This window comes from Drosophila novamexicana, unplaced genomic scaffold (genome assembly GCF_003285875.2).
Source record: "Drosophila novamexicana strain 15010-1031.04,08,12 unplaced genomic scaffold, DnovRS2.1 tig00001429-arrow-arrow-pilon, whole genome shotgun sequence".
Taxonomy (NCBI): Eukaryota; Metazoa; Arthropoda; class Insecta; order Diptera; family Drosophilidae; genus Drosophila; species Drosophila novamexicana.
The window spans coordinates 238,984-256,117 of record NW_020824857.1 but is presented as its reverse complement, the minus strand read 5'-3'; the positions used below and the strand labels follow the sequence as shown (position 1 = coordinate 256,117).

Here is a 17,134-nt window from a genome sequence, read left to right as displayed (position 1 = left end):
CCACTTTTACTAGCTCTAAAGAAAGCACTTTCAGACTCAGAAGATAAGAAATGGCGATTAGTAATTGACTATCGTCAGATTAATAAAAGCAATTGTCTGATGAATTTCCACTACCTAGAATTGATGATATTTTAGATCAACTAGGTAGGGCAAAATATTTCTCATGCCTTGACTTAATGTCAGGCTTTCACCAAATTGAACTTGAAGAAAGTTTAAGAAATTAAACGTATTTTTAAATGAGAAATGCCTCATATCGCTTATCGCGATTACCTTTTGGTTTAAAAATAGCGCCAAATTTATTTCAGAGACTGTCATTCTCTGGACTCGAACCTTCTCAAGCATACCTTTACATGGATGATCTAAAGTATAAAGCGCTGTCCGCATTGTGTTGGACTTGATAGTTTTTAATGACGTCGTATTTTTTGTTGTCTGGCAAGATTCCTTCATTGGTGCATTTGTGTCCCAGAAAAGTGTCTTCATGTATAAAAAATTAACATTTATAAAATATAATAAATAAAATAATTTTTAAAATTATTAAATATTCACACAAAAATTTACATATAAATCAAATTAATAACAAATTTTTAATAACAAAACTTTAAATTTATAAAACATAAAAGGGGCCGAAGTGGGGTGCAAACTAGCATCTCCTCAAAACATTGGTGACCCCGACGTGATTTTTTTTATTTCTTGCTTCTCGTCTTGCCGCAAATCTCACTTTCGTTGTTCATCGCTCTTTTGCTGCTGCAGCATAGGCACTAAACTCAAGTACAGACATATGTACATATGTAGAAAAGAAGCCGTCGAGCAGATACCTACATACTTACATACATACATATGAATGTGAATGCAAGTGCCGCTACAATTGATCTCGATACATACACATACACAAGCCGCTGCACACATAAAACGGTAATCTCATTCTCGCATTGCTCACTCTGTGGTTAAGGGCAAAGCTCTTCTCCATAAGTGGACTTTGGTGACAGGCCGGAGTACAGTGAGCACTCAACAAAACGTACCAACCGAACATAACCTCGCCAACAACAGAATGGAAAATTCGACAAGTGAAAAAGACTTTTGCAAAGCCAAATGCGCTTCTGTTCAACGCCAACTATTAGCAATGAACGAATTCTTCCACGCTGGTGAGATGATCAGCTTTGACGAGGCCGATCTGATGGTGCGTATAGAATCGGCGGAGAGCTTGAAGGCCGAGTTTGATATCAGCCAGTCAAGGCTAGAAAAATTAGATTTGCTCGAGCTTTCAACGGACGCTCGCTCAGACTTCGAGAAGGTTTACTGGAAGATCAAATCCACTCTCGCTCGTCAAATGGACATAGTCACTAAGGGACGTATGACTGACGCCAATTCAACAACTATCCCACGCTTTGCTGAAAGTACGCACACATTTGCTCACTCGTTCAACCGTAAGTCTCGCCTACCGGAATTGCAGCTGCCCAGGTTCAGCGGCTCCTACGAGGATTGGCCGGATTTCTACGCCATGTACAAGACTGTCATTGGCAGCAATGAGGACCTGAGTAAGATTGAGAAATTACAACATTTACGTGCGTGCTTGGATGGTGCTGCTCTCAACACAATCAAATCGTTAGAGCCTGTCGACGTGAATTACGACAAGGCGTTGGAGTTACTCATAAAGCGTTTTGATAATAAGTTGCTACATTTTCAGGGCCACGTGCGGGCTATAGTCGGCCTGCCAGGCGTTGAAAAGGGATCAGCAGAGGCGTTGCGTGAGTTGAGTGACAAAATTAACTCTCATCTTCGGGCGCTTAGCACCATGTCAACAACTGAGGAGCTGGCTGACGGATTACTCATACACACAATATCGCACAAGCTCGATCACCACACCCAGGAAAAGTGGCAGGAAGCGCTTGCAACGGATAAGCTACCCAGGTGGACGGATATGTCGGCGTTCTTAGAGAAGAGATGCCGCATGATGGAAAACTTGAAAGGCGCTACGGCACCTACGCCTAGCCACCAGGTTACCAGAAATGTACAAAAATTGAATCGTAACACATTCATTGCATCCTCATCTAACAATTACCAGCAAAATTGTAATTTTTGCGACTCAAAAGAGCATTTTCTTGTTAAATGCCCGTTATTTTTTAATCTGTCCCCAAGTTTGCGCCACAAGGAGGCCAAGCGATTGCATCTTTGCCTAAACTGCTTGCGCAAAGGCCATGGCTTGCAGCAATGTCGCTCAGGTCACTGCAGGCATTGTCAACAAAAACATCATTCGTTGCTGCACATGAGCCCCATCACAACTCAATCATTTGCCCTGTGTACACCAAGCTTGCAGGCTGCAGCCACGATCCAGCCTCACGCATCGTCTTCAAGTAATCCACCATCTTCAACTCTCGTCAGCACTGCTCTTGAATTCGCGCCTGAAGCCACGAATGCCCTGCCTGTAGACTATGTGGTGCTTCCAACCGCCATCTTATATGCAAAGAGCCACTCAGGTTTATTCATACCCTGTCGTGCATTACTGGATTCTGGATCTCAACTCAACTTTATCACCGCTCGTCTAGTAAAGCAGCTCCAACTCAAAACTCATCATGCTGCCGTATCAATATCTGGTATAGGCGAATCAACCCTATCTTCTAACATGTCCACTGACATATCAGCGCAGTCACGTGATAGGAGCTTCAGCACATCATTTTCAGCAGTCGTTATTCGCACTATAACGGATTATCAGCCCCACTTTGGGTTAGACATCTCTGGGTGGAATATCCCCAAAAACATCTCGCTCGCGGATCCAACGTTTTTCAAATCTCAAAGAATAGATTTATTACTTGGTGCCGGACTATTTTTCGATCTCATTTGCATCGGCCAAATTCGAATGGCGGATAACCTACCAACGCTCCAAAAGACCAAGCTCGGATGGATTGCGTCTGGCGGACTCTCTCGCGTACACAACAAACACACATCCCTTTCAGCCCTTTACAAGGAACCTAATCCATGGGAGGATCCACTGTCGGATATTGTAAAACGATTCTGGGAAGTCGACAATTGCTGCGGTACAACCCCTGCGCTCTCTGATGAAGACGCACTATGTGAGCAGTTATTTCTCCAAGGCTACACGCGACTAAAGTCAGGGCAGTATTCACTGCATTCATGCGCGAATACATCGACTTGGGCCACATGTCTTTGGCTTCCAAGCAGCAGCTTGTCCCACAATTCTATTTACCCCACCACTGCGTAGAAAAGCCAGATAGCTTAACCACCAAATTGCGCGTCGTTTTTGATGGATCAGCCAAATCCACGTCAGGCGCATCTCTGAATGATCTTTTGCATACAGGCCCAGCAATTCAACCCAAATTATTCAACATTCTAATTCAGTTTCGTTTTTTAAAGGTTGCCATGTGCGGTGACATCTGTAAGATGTACCGCTGTGCCCGAATAACGCATCCAGATCAATTTCTGCAATGCATCTTATGGCGTGATCACAAAAATGAAAGCATAAGGACGTATACCCTGGATACAGTAACGTATGGAACCAAACCCGCTGCGTTTCTAGCAATTCGAGCGATGCAGCAGCTGGCCCACGACGAAGAGCCTACCTTTCCACTAGCTGCAAAGATAGTTTGTCGCGACTTTTACGTAGACGATTTAGTTTCTGGAGGGGACTCTATACAAGAAGCCATTCAGATCCGACAGCAAGTAAAACTGCTACTGGCTAAAGGTCACTTTCCAATCAGAAAGTGGTGCTCAAACGAGCCTGATGCATTAAAAGGAGAAAGCGAATCCGATTGTGAGAAGCTAATGGAGTTCAAGGATGGCACCAACATTGCAAAGACGCTTGGCTTAGCTTGGAGCCCTAGCTCGGATAGCCTGCTTTTCAACTTTGCGGAGATCGTACCCGAAGGACCAGTCACAAAGTGGAGCATATTATCAATGATAGCGAGATTTTACGATCCGCTCGGATTGATCGCTCCCATCGTTACCAGGTTAAAGGTATTTCTCCAAGCACTGTGGAAGGAAAGGGTCAATTAGGACGAATGCCTGTCGTAGTCGCTACACTTCGAATGGATCAAACTCATATCGAAACTCTCATTTGTCAGCAGCTTGAAATTCTCCCGTTTTGTATTGATGCCGCTAGCTACGTATGAGCTGCATGGTTTTGCGACGCCAGCACAGCCGCTTATGGTGCTTGCGTATTTGTCAGATCCGAAATGCAAGGGGTATTTTCATCACATTTGCTATGCTCTAAATCAAGGGTCGCCCCATTAAAGACGCTGACAATCCCAAAGCTTGAGCTGGCAGCTGCACTTTTATTATCAGAGCTCATAGGAAACATTGCCAAGTGCATTCAGTTCGAATGCAGATATCATTGCTGGACCGACTCAACAGTAGCGCTTGCATGGATTCGTGAATCACCTTCAAAGTTTAACGTCTTTGTATCCAACAGGGTATCACAAATACAGGAGCGGACCAAGGGCATGACCTGGCATCATGTACCCTCTCAGCTGAACCCTGCGGACATTTTATCACGTGGATGCACACCTTTGGAACTTTTAGACTCACAGCTATGGCATAATGGACCCCCATTTATACAGGCCGCTAGCTCGACTTGGCCTCAAAACGTCGCCTATCCCATTGAGCTTCCAGAACGACGCCAGAAAGTGCTGGTAGTATCAACGAAGACGGACCTATCGGCATCTTGTAAATTCAACAACACATTTGCCAAGTAACAGCGCACTTTCGCATACGTGTATCGATTTATTGCGCTAAAAAGATCTGATTCGACGAGTTCAAAAGGTCCACTCACTCCAGATGATATCAAGTGCGGAACGCATTTACTTATAAAAAACATTCAACTTACGCACTTCGCCGAAGAGTACAAAGCACTCAGCTTAAAAAGGCCGCTTCCAACAAGAAGCAAACTTCGTTCATTGTGCCCACTGTTGGACGCTGAGGGACTCTTGCGCATCGGCGGGCGCCTTCAGAACTCAAACTTGGAATATGAAGCAAAGCATCCGTTATTGTTGCCTAAACGCCACCCAGTCACCGCAGCTATGATCACATATTATCATTTGGAATTTCTTCATGCTGGTCCGCAATTCCTTCTAGCAACACTCCGCCAGCGATACTGGCCCATCGGAGGTCTCAAGGCTGTCTCAAATATCATCAACAGGTGCGTGCGCTGCTTTCGAATGCGACCTAAACTTCTGGAGCAAGTCATGGCCCCGCTACCAGCTGAGCGTGTGCAGCCAAGTCCGACGTTTCACGTAACTGGCATCGACTTTTGCGGTCCTTTCTACGTCAAATCAGAGGTCAGGAATCGCTCACCAACGAAATGCTACATCTCAATTTTTATATGCTTTGCAACGAAAGCAACGCATTTAGAGTTGGTAGAGGACCTGTCCACGTCATCGTTTATCGCTGCCTTGAAGAGATTCATCAGCCTTCGAGGGAAACCGCTTACAATATGGACAGACAACGCCACAAATTTCGTGGGTGCTCGAAATGAGCTAAAGGAACTGCGCGACCTGTTTATAAGCGATCCCCAGCGCAATGAGATTGTTCGCAACTGCCTAGCTCTGGGAATCAACTGGAAATTCATTCCGCCCCGTTCGCCACATTTTGGAGGATTGTGGGAGGCCGCTGTCAAGTCAGCAAAATATCATTTTTACCGCGTCGTTGGAAATTCTCTTCTCTCATTCCACGAATTCCGAACTCTCATCTGTCAAATATCCGCAATGCTTAACTCAAGACCGCTTTGCTCTATTACAGAAAACCCGAATGACTTGGAGATACTCACGCCTGGGCACTTCATCTGGGGCAAAGCCAATGCCACTATCGACGAGCCAGACATAACTCACCTAAGCATAGGTCGCCTCAGCCGTTGGCAGCGAATATGTCACATGCAGCAATCATTTTGGAAGAAATGGAGTACATCGTATTTGTCGTTGCTCCAAGAGCGCGGGAAATGGCGATCGTCCAAGCAAAATCTTCAGGCCGGCAGCATCGTGCTGCTCAAGGAGGACAATGCACCACCACTCAGGTGGCCGCTTGGTCGAGTCGACAGCGTCATCACGGGTGACGACGGCATTGTGAGAGTAGCAGTCATTCGTACACAAAATGGTCTGGTCAAGAGAGCCATTGCCAAAATCGCCGTTCTGCCAATCGAGACCACATCGGTTGAAAGCTTGTATCTTCCAACGGGGGGAGCATGTTCGCAGCAGAACGCCCTCTGAATAATATTATATCTGAATTACAATATATCTTTACTTCTCAAATCACGATATTGAAGTCACATACTATTATTTTTAAACCACCATAAAATACCATTGTAAATTGCTCACCACTAATCTATCGATAGTTATTGTTGAAAGTTCGAGAAGTAAATCACGCATTACAAGCAGTCTAAAGGCTCCTTTGATTTTTATTTAAATTTATAAAACATAAAAGGGCCGAAGAGGGGTGCAAACTAGCATCTCCTCAAAACAATTTATTTTTTACTTTTTCATATTAATACCTAATTTTTAAAAATTTTACATAATTTAAAAATAAATAATTTTAAACATATTACATTTTAGTATAGTATAAATCTAATTTATAATTACAATAATTTTCAAAAATCACAATATTAAAAAAAAATTTTAAAAATTTATTAATAAATAAGTTAAATAAAATTAATTTTAATAAATTTATTTAAATAAAACAATATCGATGATAATAAATTCACAAGATAATTAAATTTAATTAAAAAAATAACATCAATAATATAATTCAATTAATTAAATTTAATTAAAAAAATAACATCAATAACATAATTCAATAAAAGTAAATTTTAAGGCTATTCAAAAATCTTTATTTTTTTTTTTTGCAATTTATGAAAAAATAAGTATAAAGAAAATATATCTATTTTAAAATTAATAAATTTAAAAAACAAAAAAAAATTTTTGTATACTAAGTCTAGATTAATAGATAATCTATATATATATATAAATATTTAATATATTACAATAGAGTTACCAATTTAAATAAAAAATTTCGCACCATTTCATTTTTGATTCCCTAATTTAATAGAGGGATTTTCTTAAATAAACGCTCTTCTTTTAATAACATGACAAAAAATTTCTCTTTTAATGTTAATTTCTTATTTAAATTTTAAAAATTTATTACTTAGTGTAATTCTTTCTGTAATTATCGGAGCAATTGGAGGTTTAAACCAAACTTCTTTACGAAAACTTATGGCTTTTTCTTGTATTAATCATTTAGGTTGAATATTAAAAGCACTAATAATTAAATAATCGATTTGAATAGTTTATTTTTTATTTTATACTTTTTTATCATTTATTTTAACTTTTATATTTTATATTTTCAAATTATTTCATTTGAACCAATTATTTTCATGATTTATTTATAAAGAAAATTTATAAAATGTACTTTATTTATAAACTTTTTATCTATAGCTGGATTACCCGCATTTTTAGGATTCTTACCAAAATCAGTAGTAATTCAACAATTAACTTTTTGTAACCAATATTTTCAATTAATAATTTTAATAATATCAACTTTAGTTACACTATTTTTTATCTGCGAATTTGTTATTCGGCATTTATATAAAATTACTACGAAAGTAACTGGGTTATTAACATTCAAATCAATAATTTTAGTATAAAATTAAACCTAATTTGTACAATTTTATCTATTTTTGGATTATTTATAATTTCAATATTTTATTCTATATTTTAGATTAAAGGCTTTAAGTTAAATTAAACTAATAGCCTTCAAAGCCGTAAATATATGAAATCCTTTAAGCCTTAGTAATAAATTACTCCTTCAAAATTGCAGTTTGATGTCATTGTTGACTATAAGACCAATTAATAATTTTACTAATCAATTGATTAAGAAGAATATTTCTTATAAATAGATTTACAATCTATCGCCTAATTTCAGCCACTTATTCGCGACAATGATTATTTTCAACAAAGCATAAAGATATTGGAACATTATATTTTATTTTCGGTGGAATAGTTGGAACATCATTAAGAATTTTAATCCGAGCTGAATTAGGTCATCCTGGAGCCCTAATTGGTGATGACCAAATTTATAATGTAATTGTTACAGTCCATGCTTTTATTATACTTTTTTTTATAGTTAGATTGGAGGATTTGGTAATTGACTTGTACCTTTAATATTAGGAGCTCCTGATATAGCTTTTCCTCGTATAAATAATATAAGATTTTGACTTTTACCCCCTACATTATCATTATTATTAGTCAGAAGAATAGTTGAAAATGGAGCCGGAACAGGGTGAACAGTTTACCCCCCATTATCAGCAGGAATCGCTCATGGAGGAGGTTCAGTAGATTTATCTATTTTTGCTTTACATTTAGCAGGAATTTCCTCAATTTTAGGGACTGTAAATTTTATCACAACAGAATTTAATATACGATCCTCAGGAATTACTTTAGACCGTATACCTTTATTTGTTTGATCTGTTGTAATTACAGCTCTTTTACTTCTTTTATCACTTCCTGTTTTAGCAGGAGCTATTACTATATTATTAACAGACCGAAATTTTAATACTTCATTTTATATCAACATTTATTTATATTTTTGGTCACCCAGAAGTTTATATTTTAATTTTACCTGGATTAGGATTGATTTCCCATTTATTAGCCAAGAATTAAGTAAAAAGGAAACTTTTGGGACTTTAGGGATAATTTACGCAATACTAGCAAATGGATTTTTAGGATTTATTGTGTGAGCTCATCATATATTTACAGTCGGAATAGACGTAGATACCCGATCTTATTTCACATCAGCAACAATAATTATTGCGGTACCTATAGGAATTAAAATTTTTAGTTGATTTGCTACCCTTCACGGAACACAACATCCTTACTCACCAGCTATTTTCTGAGCTTTAGGATTTGTATTTTTATTTACAGTTGGGGGATTAACTGGAGTTGTTTTAGCAAATTCATCCGATTATATTATTGTACATAATAAATATTATGTAGTTGCTCACTTTCATTATGTATTATCTATTCGGTCAAGATTAAAAAGTAAAATGTCATGATGCACAGAGTCAAACGCCTTACTGAAGTCAGTGTAAATGACATCAGTTTGCATTTTCGAAAGGAAAGCATCGTTTACCAAGGAAGTAAACTCAAGCAGATTGGTCGTAGTTGACCGATTCTTTACGAATCCATGTTGAACAGGGGAAGCAACAGATTTGCGGAAATGCTGCAAATTCGAAGTGATTATTTTTTCAAATAATTTAGGAATAGCGGACAGTTTTGCAATGCCCCTGTAATTTCGTATATCAGACTTCCCACCTTTCTTGTGAAGAGGAATGATATAAGATTCTTTCCAAAGAGATGGAAAGACAGAAGTTTCAAGGGATAGATTAAAAAGCTTTAGCAATGGATAAAGAAGGGAAGAACTACACTCCTTGAGTAGACAACTAGGAATATTGTCCGGCCCAGGAGAGTAAGAAGACTTTAAAGAGTTTATAGCTAATAGGAGAGAGGAGTGTGAAATAATTAGAGGAGGTATATAACTTGCGGAAGAAATAGTATAAGGGTAAGAATTAGTATTAGGACAGACTGAAGGGTAAGTTGATTGGAAAAAATTAGCAAGAAGGTTAGCAGAATCAGTGTCATTGCTAGCTTTATCCAAGCCAAGTAAAAAAGAAGATGGCAAACTTGAAGATTTACGCTTCAAGTTTACAAAATTATAAAACTGTCTCGGATTTCGGGCGAATTGAGAATTAAGAAGAAAGAAGTTCGACTTGGCTATGGAATATTTAGCCAAGTCTGTACACGAACCAGACTTTTAAAACTTTTTAAAATATTTGGATTTTACATTTTTTAGATGTGATAATCTGGTAGTAAACCAGGGTGGTTTTGAAAAAGTAGTCGAAGGAATTTACTTAGGAATACACACATCTAAGAGGGAGATTAGGGTGATGTAAAAAAAATTAATGGCTGTATTCATATCAACTGAGTCATATAAGAAAGACCAATCGGTTGAATAAATAAGCTGATTCAGCATAGAATAATTTCCTTTGCGAAAGCAATAGCGGGGCTTATTGGCTGATGAGCACGAAATGAAAGGATTACAATTTAGCATTGCAATCTCTAAAGTTGGATGATAGACATCCTCAGGAAGAGATAAAGGAGGGGACCTAGACACATTAGAAATAAGGTAGTCGTTAACAAATACAAGGTCAAGTGTTCCAATCAAATGATTAGAAATTGAATTGATTTGAAACAACGAAATATCAAGCATGCAGTCTATAAAATCGTCCTGTGTTGAGGGCACTAGATAATTTTTGGCAGTAAATAATGACCAAGAGATGTTCGGCAAATTAAAATCACCCAACACAATTAATAGGTCATTATCACGCACGTGTGAAGAAACTTCTTTAATACAAGTAATATGATTCATATAAACTTGAATATCAGAAGAAGGTGGGACATAAGAGCATGTTACATAGATATTTCGTGTAGGAAAAGACACCTTAACTGAGACAATCTCAGCGTCAGTAGGCGTACTAAAACAGAAAAGTTCTGACTGGAGAGTGGCTTTAACGGCAATTAACAACCCACCACCTCAAGTCGGCCGATCGTTTCTATACAAAATAAAGTTATTAGATAAAATCTCAAAATCAGATATGGTTGAGTTCAACCATGTTTCTGAAAATGCTATTATATTCGAATCAAAGGAAGTGCTGGCCATGAAAGGATTTTTAAGCTTTGAAATGAGACCTCTGACATTCTGATAATGAATAAAGATTTGGTCAGAAGATGAAGCTAGTTTTATGGGGCAGAAATGGTACCCTGTATTAAAGGGACTGGAAGGGTGACAGGCTGGTTACGCTTTTTAGGCTTGAAGTCGTGAACAATCATGTGTGGAGGCCAAAGTTTGGGATCACAAATGATTGGGAACATATCATGTGAAACATTTATTTTGAATGATGATATTTCACGAGGGGTGGAGAAATTAAATTTGGTTATTGACACGCTAGCAGAAGATTTGCTAGCAATATAGGCTGCCAATGACTCAGAAGTGGTGTCCGACGAAAGTCGAGACACAAAAACTTGCCTACGAGGGGCAAATACCGTTAAAGTAGGCGCTGAAGGGGCTGTAGGTAATACAGGAGTTGGAGGAGCTGACGAGGCACAATGATTGTTTTTAACAATCTGGGCAAGATTGCGCGCAGGTCTACCTTTGCGGCCAGGAGCTGATGGGGCTGAGGCAGTTTGATTAATTGGGACGGGATCAGGTACGGGCTCTACTGGGACTAGTACAGGGGTTGAAACAGGGACAGTCGCTTGGAGAAGGCGATAAAGACAACATTGGAGATACCTCCAAGTTGCTAGGAAGGGACAAGAAAGTCGTAGGTGTCTGAACAGACGTAGAGGGCAATTGCAAAAGTTGAGGCTCCAACCGGCGATTGGTTGGGGACTCAAATTTATATTTGCCAAGCAGCTCGAAACTCGAGTCAAAATTACTCGAGAGCTGCTTAGCCACATTATTTAATTTTAAGAATTGACTTCTCACAGAATTATACATTCTAGAGAAATCAATTTGCTTGTCGATGCATTCTGGGCACGACCAACGCAAGCCACCACAGCCCTTCTTGGCAATAGCAGCGATCTTGTCGCAATCACGCCCAGTGAGACCTGCACATTTAGCATGCATCATATTCTCACACAGCCAGCAATTAACAAATTGCGGCAGTGCAGAATCATCAGCCTGCTTGAACGTGCACGGTTTCTTACAGCACAACATAATTATTTAATGCGTATGCAAATTGCGAGAGCACAGAGCAAAACGAAAACGGTGCACAAGATAGAGCAAGTAAATACACAAACAAATTGTTTGGAGCAAAAAGCAATAGAAAAAGTTTGCGAGAGCGCGATGCACAAGCAGAAAGTATGCAGCGAACACACGCACAAACAAGTGTATGCACAGGGGAGCACCAAAGCAAAAGAATCAAAACAGGCAATAACAACAACACGGAGCTGATGCCGCGTTTTATAAAATGTAATAATTAACAGACTTACGCTGCACAACAGATAACACTTTGCACAGTTTATTAAAGCTTCTTAAATAAAGCACCGAAAAATGCAAAATTTTGAAATAAAAAGCAGGATAAAAGCGCAAAAATATATAAAAATCTTGGAGCACAAGTAAAACACGTCAATCACTCTCAACTGAGAACTCTCTCTTTGATGATGGTTTAAATTCAGATTTAGCCACCAAATATAGCACAGCCCAAGCCGTAAAAGCTATGACAAAGAACTGCGCTATAGATAAGGTAAAACTTATGATGCAGGCAGGCGCATTCTATAACATGAATGATTTCATATCAAAATATGTTAATAGATGCACAGAAGCAACCGGACAAACTAATACTGTCCTTTATTACCAAAATTACTCTGATCGTAGCGGAAACTGCGGTAGAGGTAATTATACGTAAAACAGAGGCGGCTACAACAATAACAACAGAGGACAAGACCGATATCTCCAATGCCTGAAGATTCTATTGATCTCTTAGCTCTGACTCCCGGTCATTTTCTAGTCGGGGGTTCTCCACGACCATCATCAACCGCTGGCAGCGTGAATATCTTTCAGAACTACAAAAAAGAAACATATGGCAAACTTCAACGCGAGATTGACACCGGGACGATCTAGTTATTTTTAAAGAAGATAATCTTCCAGTTAATGACTGGCGTCTGGGTCGAATTCAACCAACCTATCCTGGCGACGACCAAAGAGTCCAAAGAGGTATCTCCAAGAGACCGATCTCTAAGCAGATCCTACTCCCGATAGAACCTAGTCTCCATTTTCATGATTCAGCATATTTATGCAGAATAATTTCCTTTGCTAAAGCAACAGTGGGGCTTATTGGCTGATGAGCACGAAATGAAAGGATTACCATTGAGGATGATATACATCCTCAGGAAGAGATAAAGGAGGGGACCTAGACATATTAGAAATAAGGTAGTCGTTAACAATTACAAGGTCAAGTGTTCTATTCAAATGATTAGAAATTGAATTGATTTGAAACAACGAAAGATCAAGCATGCAGTCTATAAAATCGTGCTGTGCTGAGGGCACTAGATAATTTTCGGCAGTGAATAATGACCAAGAGATGTTCGGCAAATTAAAATCACCATAACACCATAAATAGGTCATTATCACGCACGTGTGAAGAAACTTCTTTAATACAAGTAATATGTTTCATATAAACTTGAATATCAGAAGAAGGAGGGACATAGAGCATGTAATATCTATATTCCGTGAAGGAAATTAACTGAGACAATCTCAGCGTTAGTAGGCGTACTAAAACAGAAAAGTTCTGACTGGAGTGTGGTTTTAGCGGCAATTAACAACCCACCACCTCGAGTCGGCCGATCATTTCTATGCAAAATAAAATTATTCAACAAAAACCTCAAAATCAGATATGGTTGAATTTAACCATGTTTTTGAAAATGCGATTATAGCCGATTCGAAGGAAGTGCTGGCCTTGAAAAGATTTTTAAGCTTTGAAATGAGACCTCTGACATTCTGATAATGAATAAAGAGTTGTTCAGAAGATAAAGTTAGTTTTTCGGGGCAGAAATGGCACCCTGTATTGAAGGGACTGGAAGGGTGACAGGCTGGTCACGCTTTTTAGGTTTGAACTCGTGAACAATCATGTGTGGAGGCCAAAATTTGGGATCACAAAAGATTGGGAACATATCATGTGAAACATATATTAAATTTGGTTATTGACACGCTAGCAGAAGATTTGCTAGCAATATAGGCTGCCAACGACTCAGAAGTGGTGTCTGACGAAAGTCGAGACACAAACATTTTCCTTCGACGGGCAAAACCGTTAAAGTATGCGCTGATGGGGCTGCAGGTAATACAGGAATTGGAGGAGCTAAAGAGGAACCATGATTGTTTTTAGCAATCTGGCCAAGATTTTCGGCAGGTCTACCTTTGCGGCCAGGAGTTGACGGGGCTTAGGCAGTTTGAATAACTGGAACAGGATCAGGTACGGGCTCTACTGGAACTATTACAGGGGTTGAAACAGGGGTAATTGGGCAGTCCGCTTGGAGAGGGCGTCAAAGGCAAAGGCATTGCAGATAAATCCAAGTTGATAGGTAGGGACAAGAAAGGCGTAAGTGTCTGAACAGACGTAGAGGGCAACTGCAAAATGTGGGGCTCCAACCGACGATTGGTTGGGGACTCAAATTTATATTTGCCAAGCAACTCGAAACTCGAGTCAAAATTACTCGAGAGCTGCTTAGCCACATTATTTAATTTTAAGAATTGACTTCTCACAGAATTATACATTCTAGAGAAATCAATTTGCTTGTCGATGCATTCTGGGCACGACCAACGCAAGCCACCACAGCCCTTCTTGGCAATAGCAGCGATCTTGTCGCAATCAAGCCCAGTGAGACCTGCACATTTAGCATGCATCATATTCTCACACAACCAGCAATTAACAAATTGCGGCAGTGCAGAATCATCAGCCTGCTTGAACGTACACGGTTTTTTACAGCACAACATAATTATTTAATGCGTACGCAAATTGCGAGAGCACAGAGCAAAACGAAAACGGTGCACAAGATAGAGCAAGTAAATACACAAACAAATTGTTTGGAGCGAAAAGCAAAAGAAAAAGTTTGCGAGAGCTCGATGCACAAGCAGAAAGTATGCAGCGAACACACGCACAAACAAGTGTATGCACAGGGGAGCACCAAAGCAAAATAACCAAAACAGGCAATAACAACAACACGGAACTGATGCAGCGTTTTATAAAATGCAATAATTAACAGACTTACGCTGCACAACAGATAACACTTTGCACAGTTTATAAAAGCTTTTTAAATAAAGCACCGAAAAAGGCAAAATTTTGAAATAAAAAGCAGGATAAAAGCGCAAAAATATATAAAAATCTTGGAGCACAAGTAAAACACGTCAATCACTCACAACTGAGAACTCTCTCTCTGGTTGCCTCCATGCAAGGATATAAGATGAGTGAATGCGGTTAAGAGACGCGAAAACGCACATGTGTATGGCAGTATTATAGGATGCCGCTCATCGTAGCCGAGTGCTTCGGCCGCTCTTACGCAACCACATGCTCGAATAATTCCCTTACCATCTAGAAAGGGATTCAAATTAAGGAATTTGCTTGATGTGATCTGTCTTTTCGTGCTCAAGCAAATGTACTCTAACGAGTATGCTTTTCTCTGGGTCAGGAGAATGAGTCCTTCTTGTGCGTAAGAAATCTCGTTGCTGTCAATTTCGATAGATGACGGGAGCGACAATCGTTTGCAACGCTTGAAGAAGCGATAAATGTATGCCAACACTCGCAGGGCTCAATCGAACTTGGAGAAGCATTCTAAGAAAAAAATATATTACATCCAGCATCGGTACCGCCAGCGCAACAAGCTGTGCCATCGGAATAAGTGCGAGAGGCACACAGCCACTTGCGCATACAAGGGAGCATCAGCGTGCCACATCCGGCGACGCCCAGCTGATGCAACGATGAACAGTTGCAGTTATACCCTTAATTACTTTTAATTAAATACAAAAATTGTTGTAAAATTGAGCGGAAACACCTCCGCCCGATTAGCAGCATAGCCCGTAAAGCTATGTGAAATGCTAAGTAGTATTTTGTGTTAATAGCAATATTGAAACCTTGAAACTAAAAACAGAAACCTAAAAACACTATTGTTACATAAAAACATTATATGAATTTAAAAACATTATATCAATTTTGTAAGAAATTTTAATTAAAATGGGTTCGAAGGAATCCAAGATTGAAAAATCAGCCGCAAATGTTATAAGTAACGTCAAAGTAATTGACCATAAAGAACATTTACTATTTTGCTATTTATAATTACTACAGTATCTCTTGTATCACTATTCAAAGTGTATGCAATGCATACAAAAAAATTAAGAAACGCTATAGCAATAGAGCAGACGGACTAGATAAGGTATAAATATATTTGAATATGCCAGATACAAACGCACTCATTGCGCTTACGTATAGAGATGAGCCAGATCTTTGTACTCACGCACTAAACGTGCAGCGACGGAATGGAATCAAATCGTTACCATTCTAAGGGAACAACGTGAGGAATTTAATAAATCTTTCAAGTGCCTTAACAAAACCGCACCTGTCTCAAATGAGACAAAGTTAAAACTCGTTAAAATTCTTGTAGATTCCTACAATATCTGCCGCCAACTTATATGCGACAATGCAACTAGACTAAAAGATTTGCATTTAACACAGACAACTGATGTATAAAGCACGTTGAGAGAAAACATTAGACGAATTTCGGAAAGGCAAAATATAACAATATTCCTTCCAAATTCTCTTAACACTTCAGCTTCATTCGACGAGAAACAACTTTTATTGTCAGCTGATACTAAACCATCACATTCTGAAATCAATACCCAATAAATTGACAACACAATGGCCCAAACAGCTATAACTTTTCTCAAACCAGCCTCATCGCTCTTGCCAGAGTTTGATGGAAAGGTAGCAAACTTACAAAGCTTCAAAGATGCTTTGAGTCTTATAGACTCACCAAATAAAGATCATGAAGCAACAGCTGTCAGTCCTATAAAGACAAAATTAAAAGGCCATGCACGAAACTTGATATGCGACGAAAAAGCAATCGTCGAAATAATATCAAAATTATCAAGAACGGTAAAAGTGCAAGTTAAAGTGCTATCAGCTAAACTCCTAAGCCTTCAGCAAAACAGCAAAACTGCCAACATTTATACACAAGAAGTTGAGCAACTGGCAAAAGCTCTGGCAGGTGCTTATATTAATAATGGTTTAAATTCAGATTTAGCCACCAAATATAGCACAGCCCAAGCCGTAAAAGCTATGACAAAGAAAAATTCAGGCAGGCACATTACATAACATGAATGATGTCATATCAAAATATGTTAATAGTTGCACAGAAGCAAACGGACAAACTAATACTGTCCTTTTTTACCAAAATTACTCTGATCGTAGTGGAAACTGCGGTAAAAGGTAATTATACATACAACAGAGGCGGCTACCCCCTTTAGATACACAACTAATAAAGGTTCATTTAATAAACTTCAATCTCAATATTTTTGTCTCTTTTTATTATAA

The 17,134-nt window shown here is 38.9% G+C and overlaps 1 protein-coding gene across 2 annotated transcripts; it reads left to right on the top strand.

Moving 5' to 3' along the window:
• The first annotated feature begins 1,111 nt into the window (after window positions 1–1,111).
• On the top strand, window positions 1,112–6,386 carry LOC115767636. Of its 2 annotated transcripts, none has more exons than XM_030711927.1 (2): window positions 1,112–1,996; window positions 5,749–6,386. In XM_030711927.1, exons 1-2 carry the CDS (start codon window positions 1,121–1,123, stop codon window positions 5,830–5,832), a joined length of 960 nt encoding a protein of 319 aa, XP_030567787.1. In that variant the 5' UTR covers window positions 1,112–1,120; the 3' UTR covers window positions 5,833–6,386. The 2 variants fall into 2 exon arrangements, with proteins under 2 accessions (XP_030567787.1, XP_030567786.1); XM_030711926.1 differs by having other exon boundaries at window positions 1,112–2,008.
• The last annotated feature ends 10,748 nt before the right edge of the window (window positions 6,387–17,134 follow it).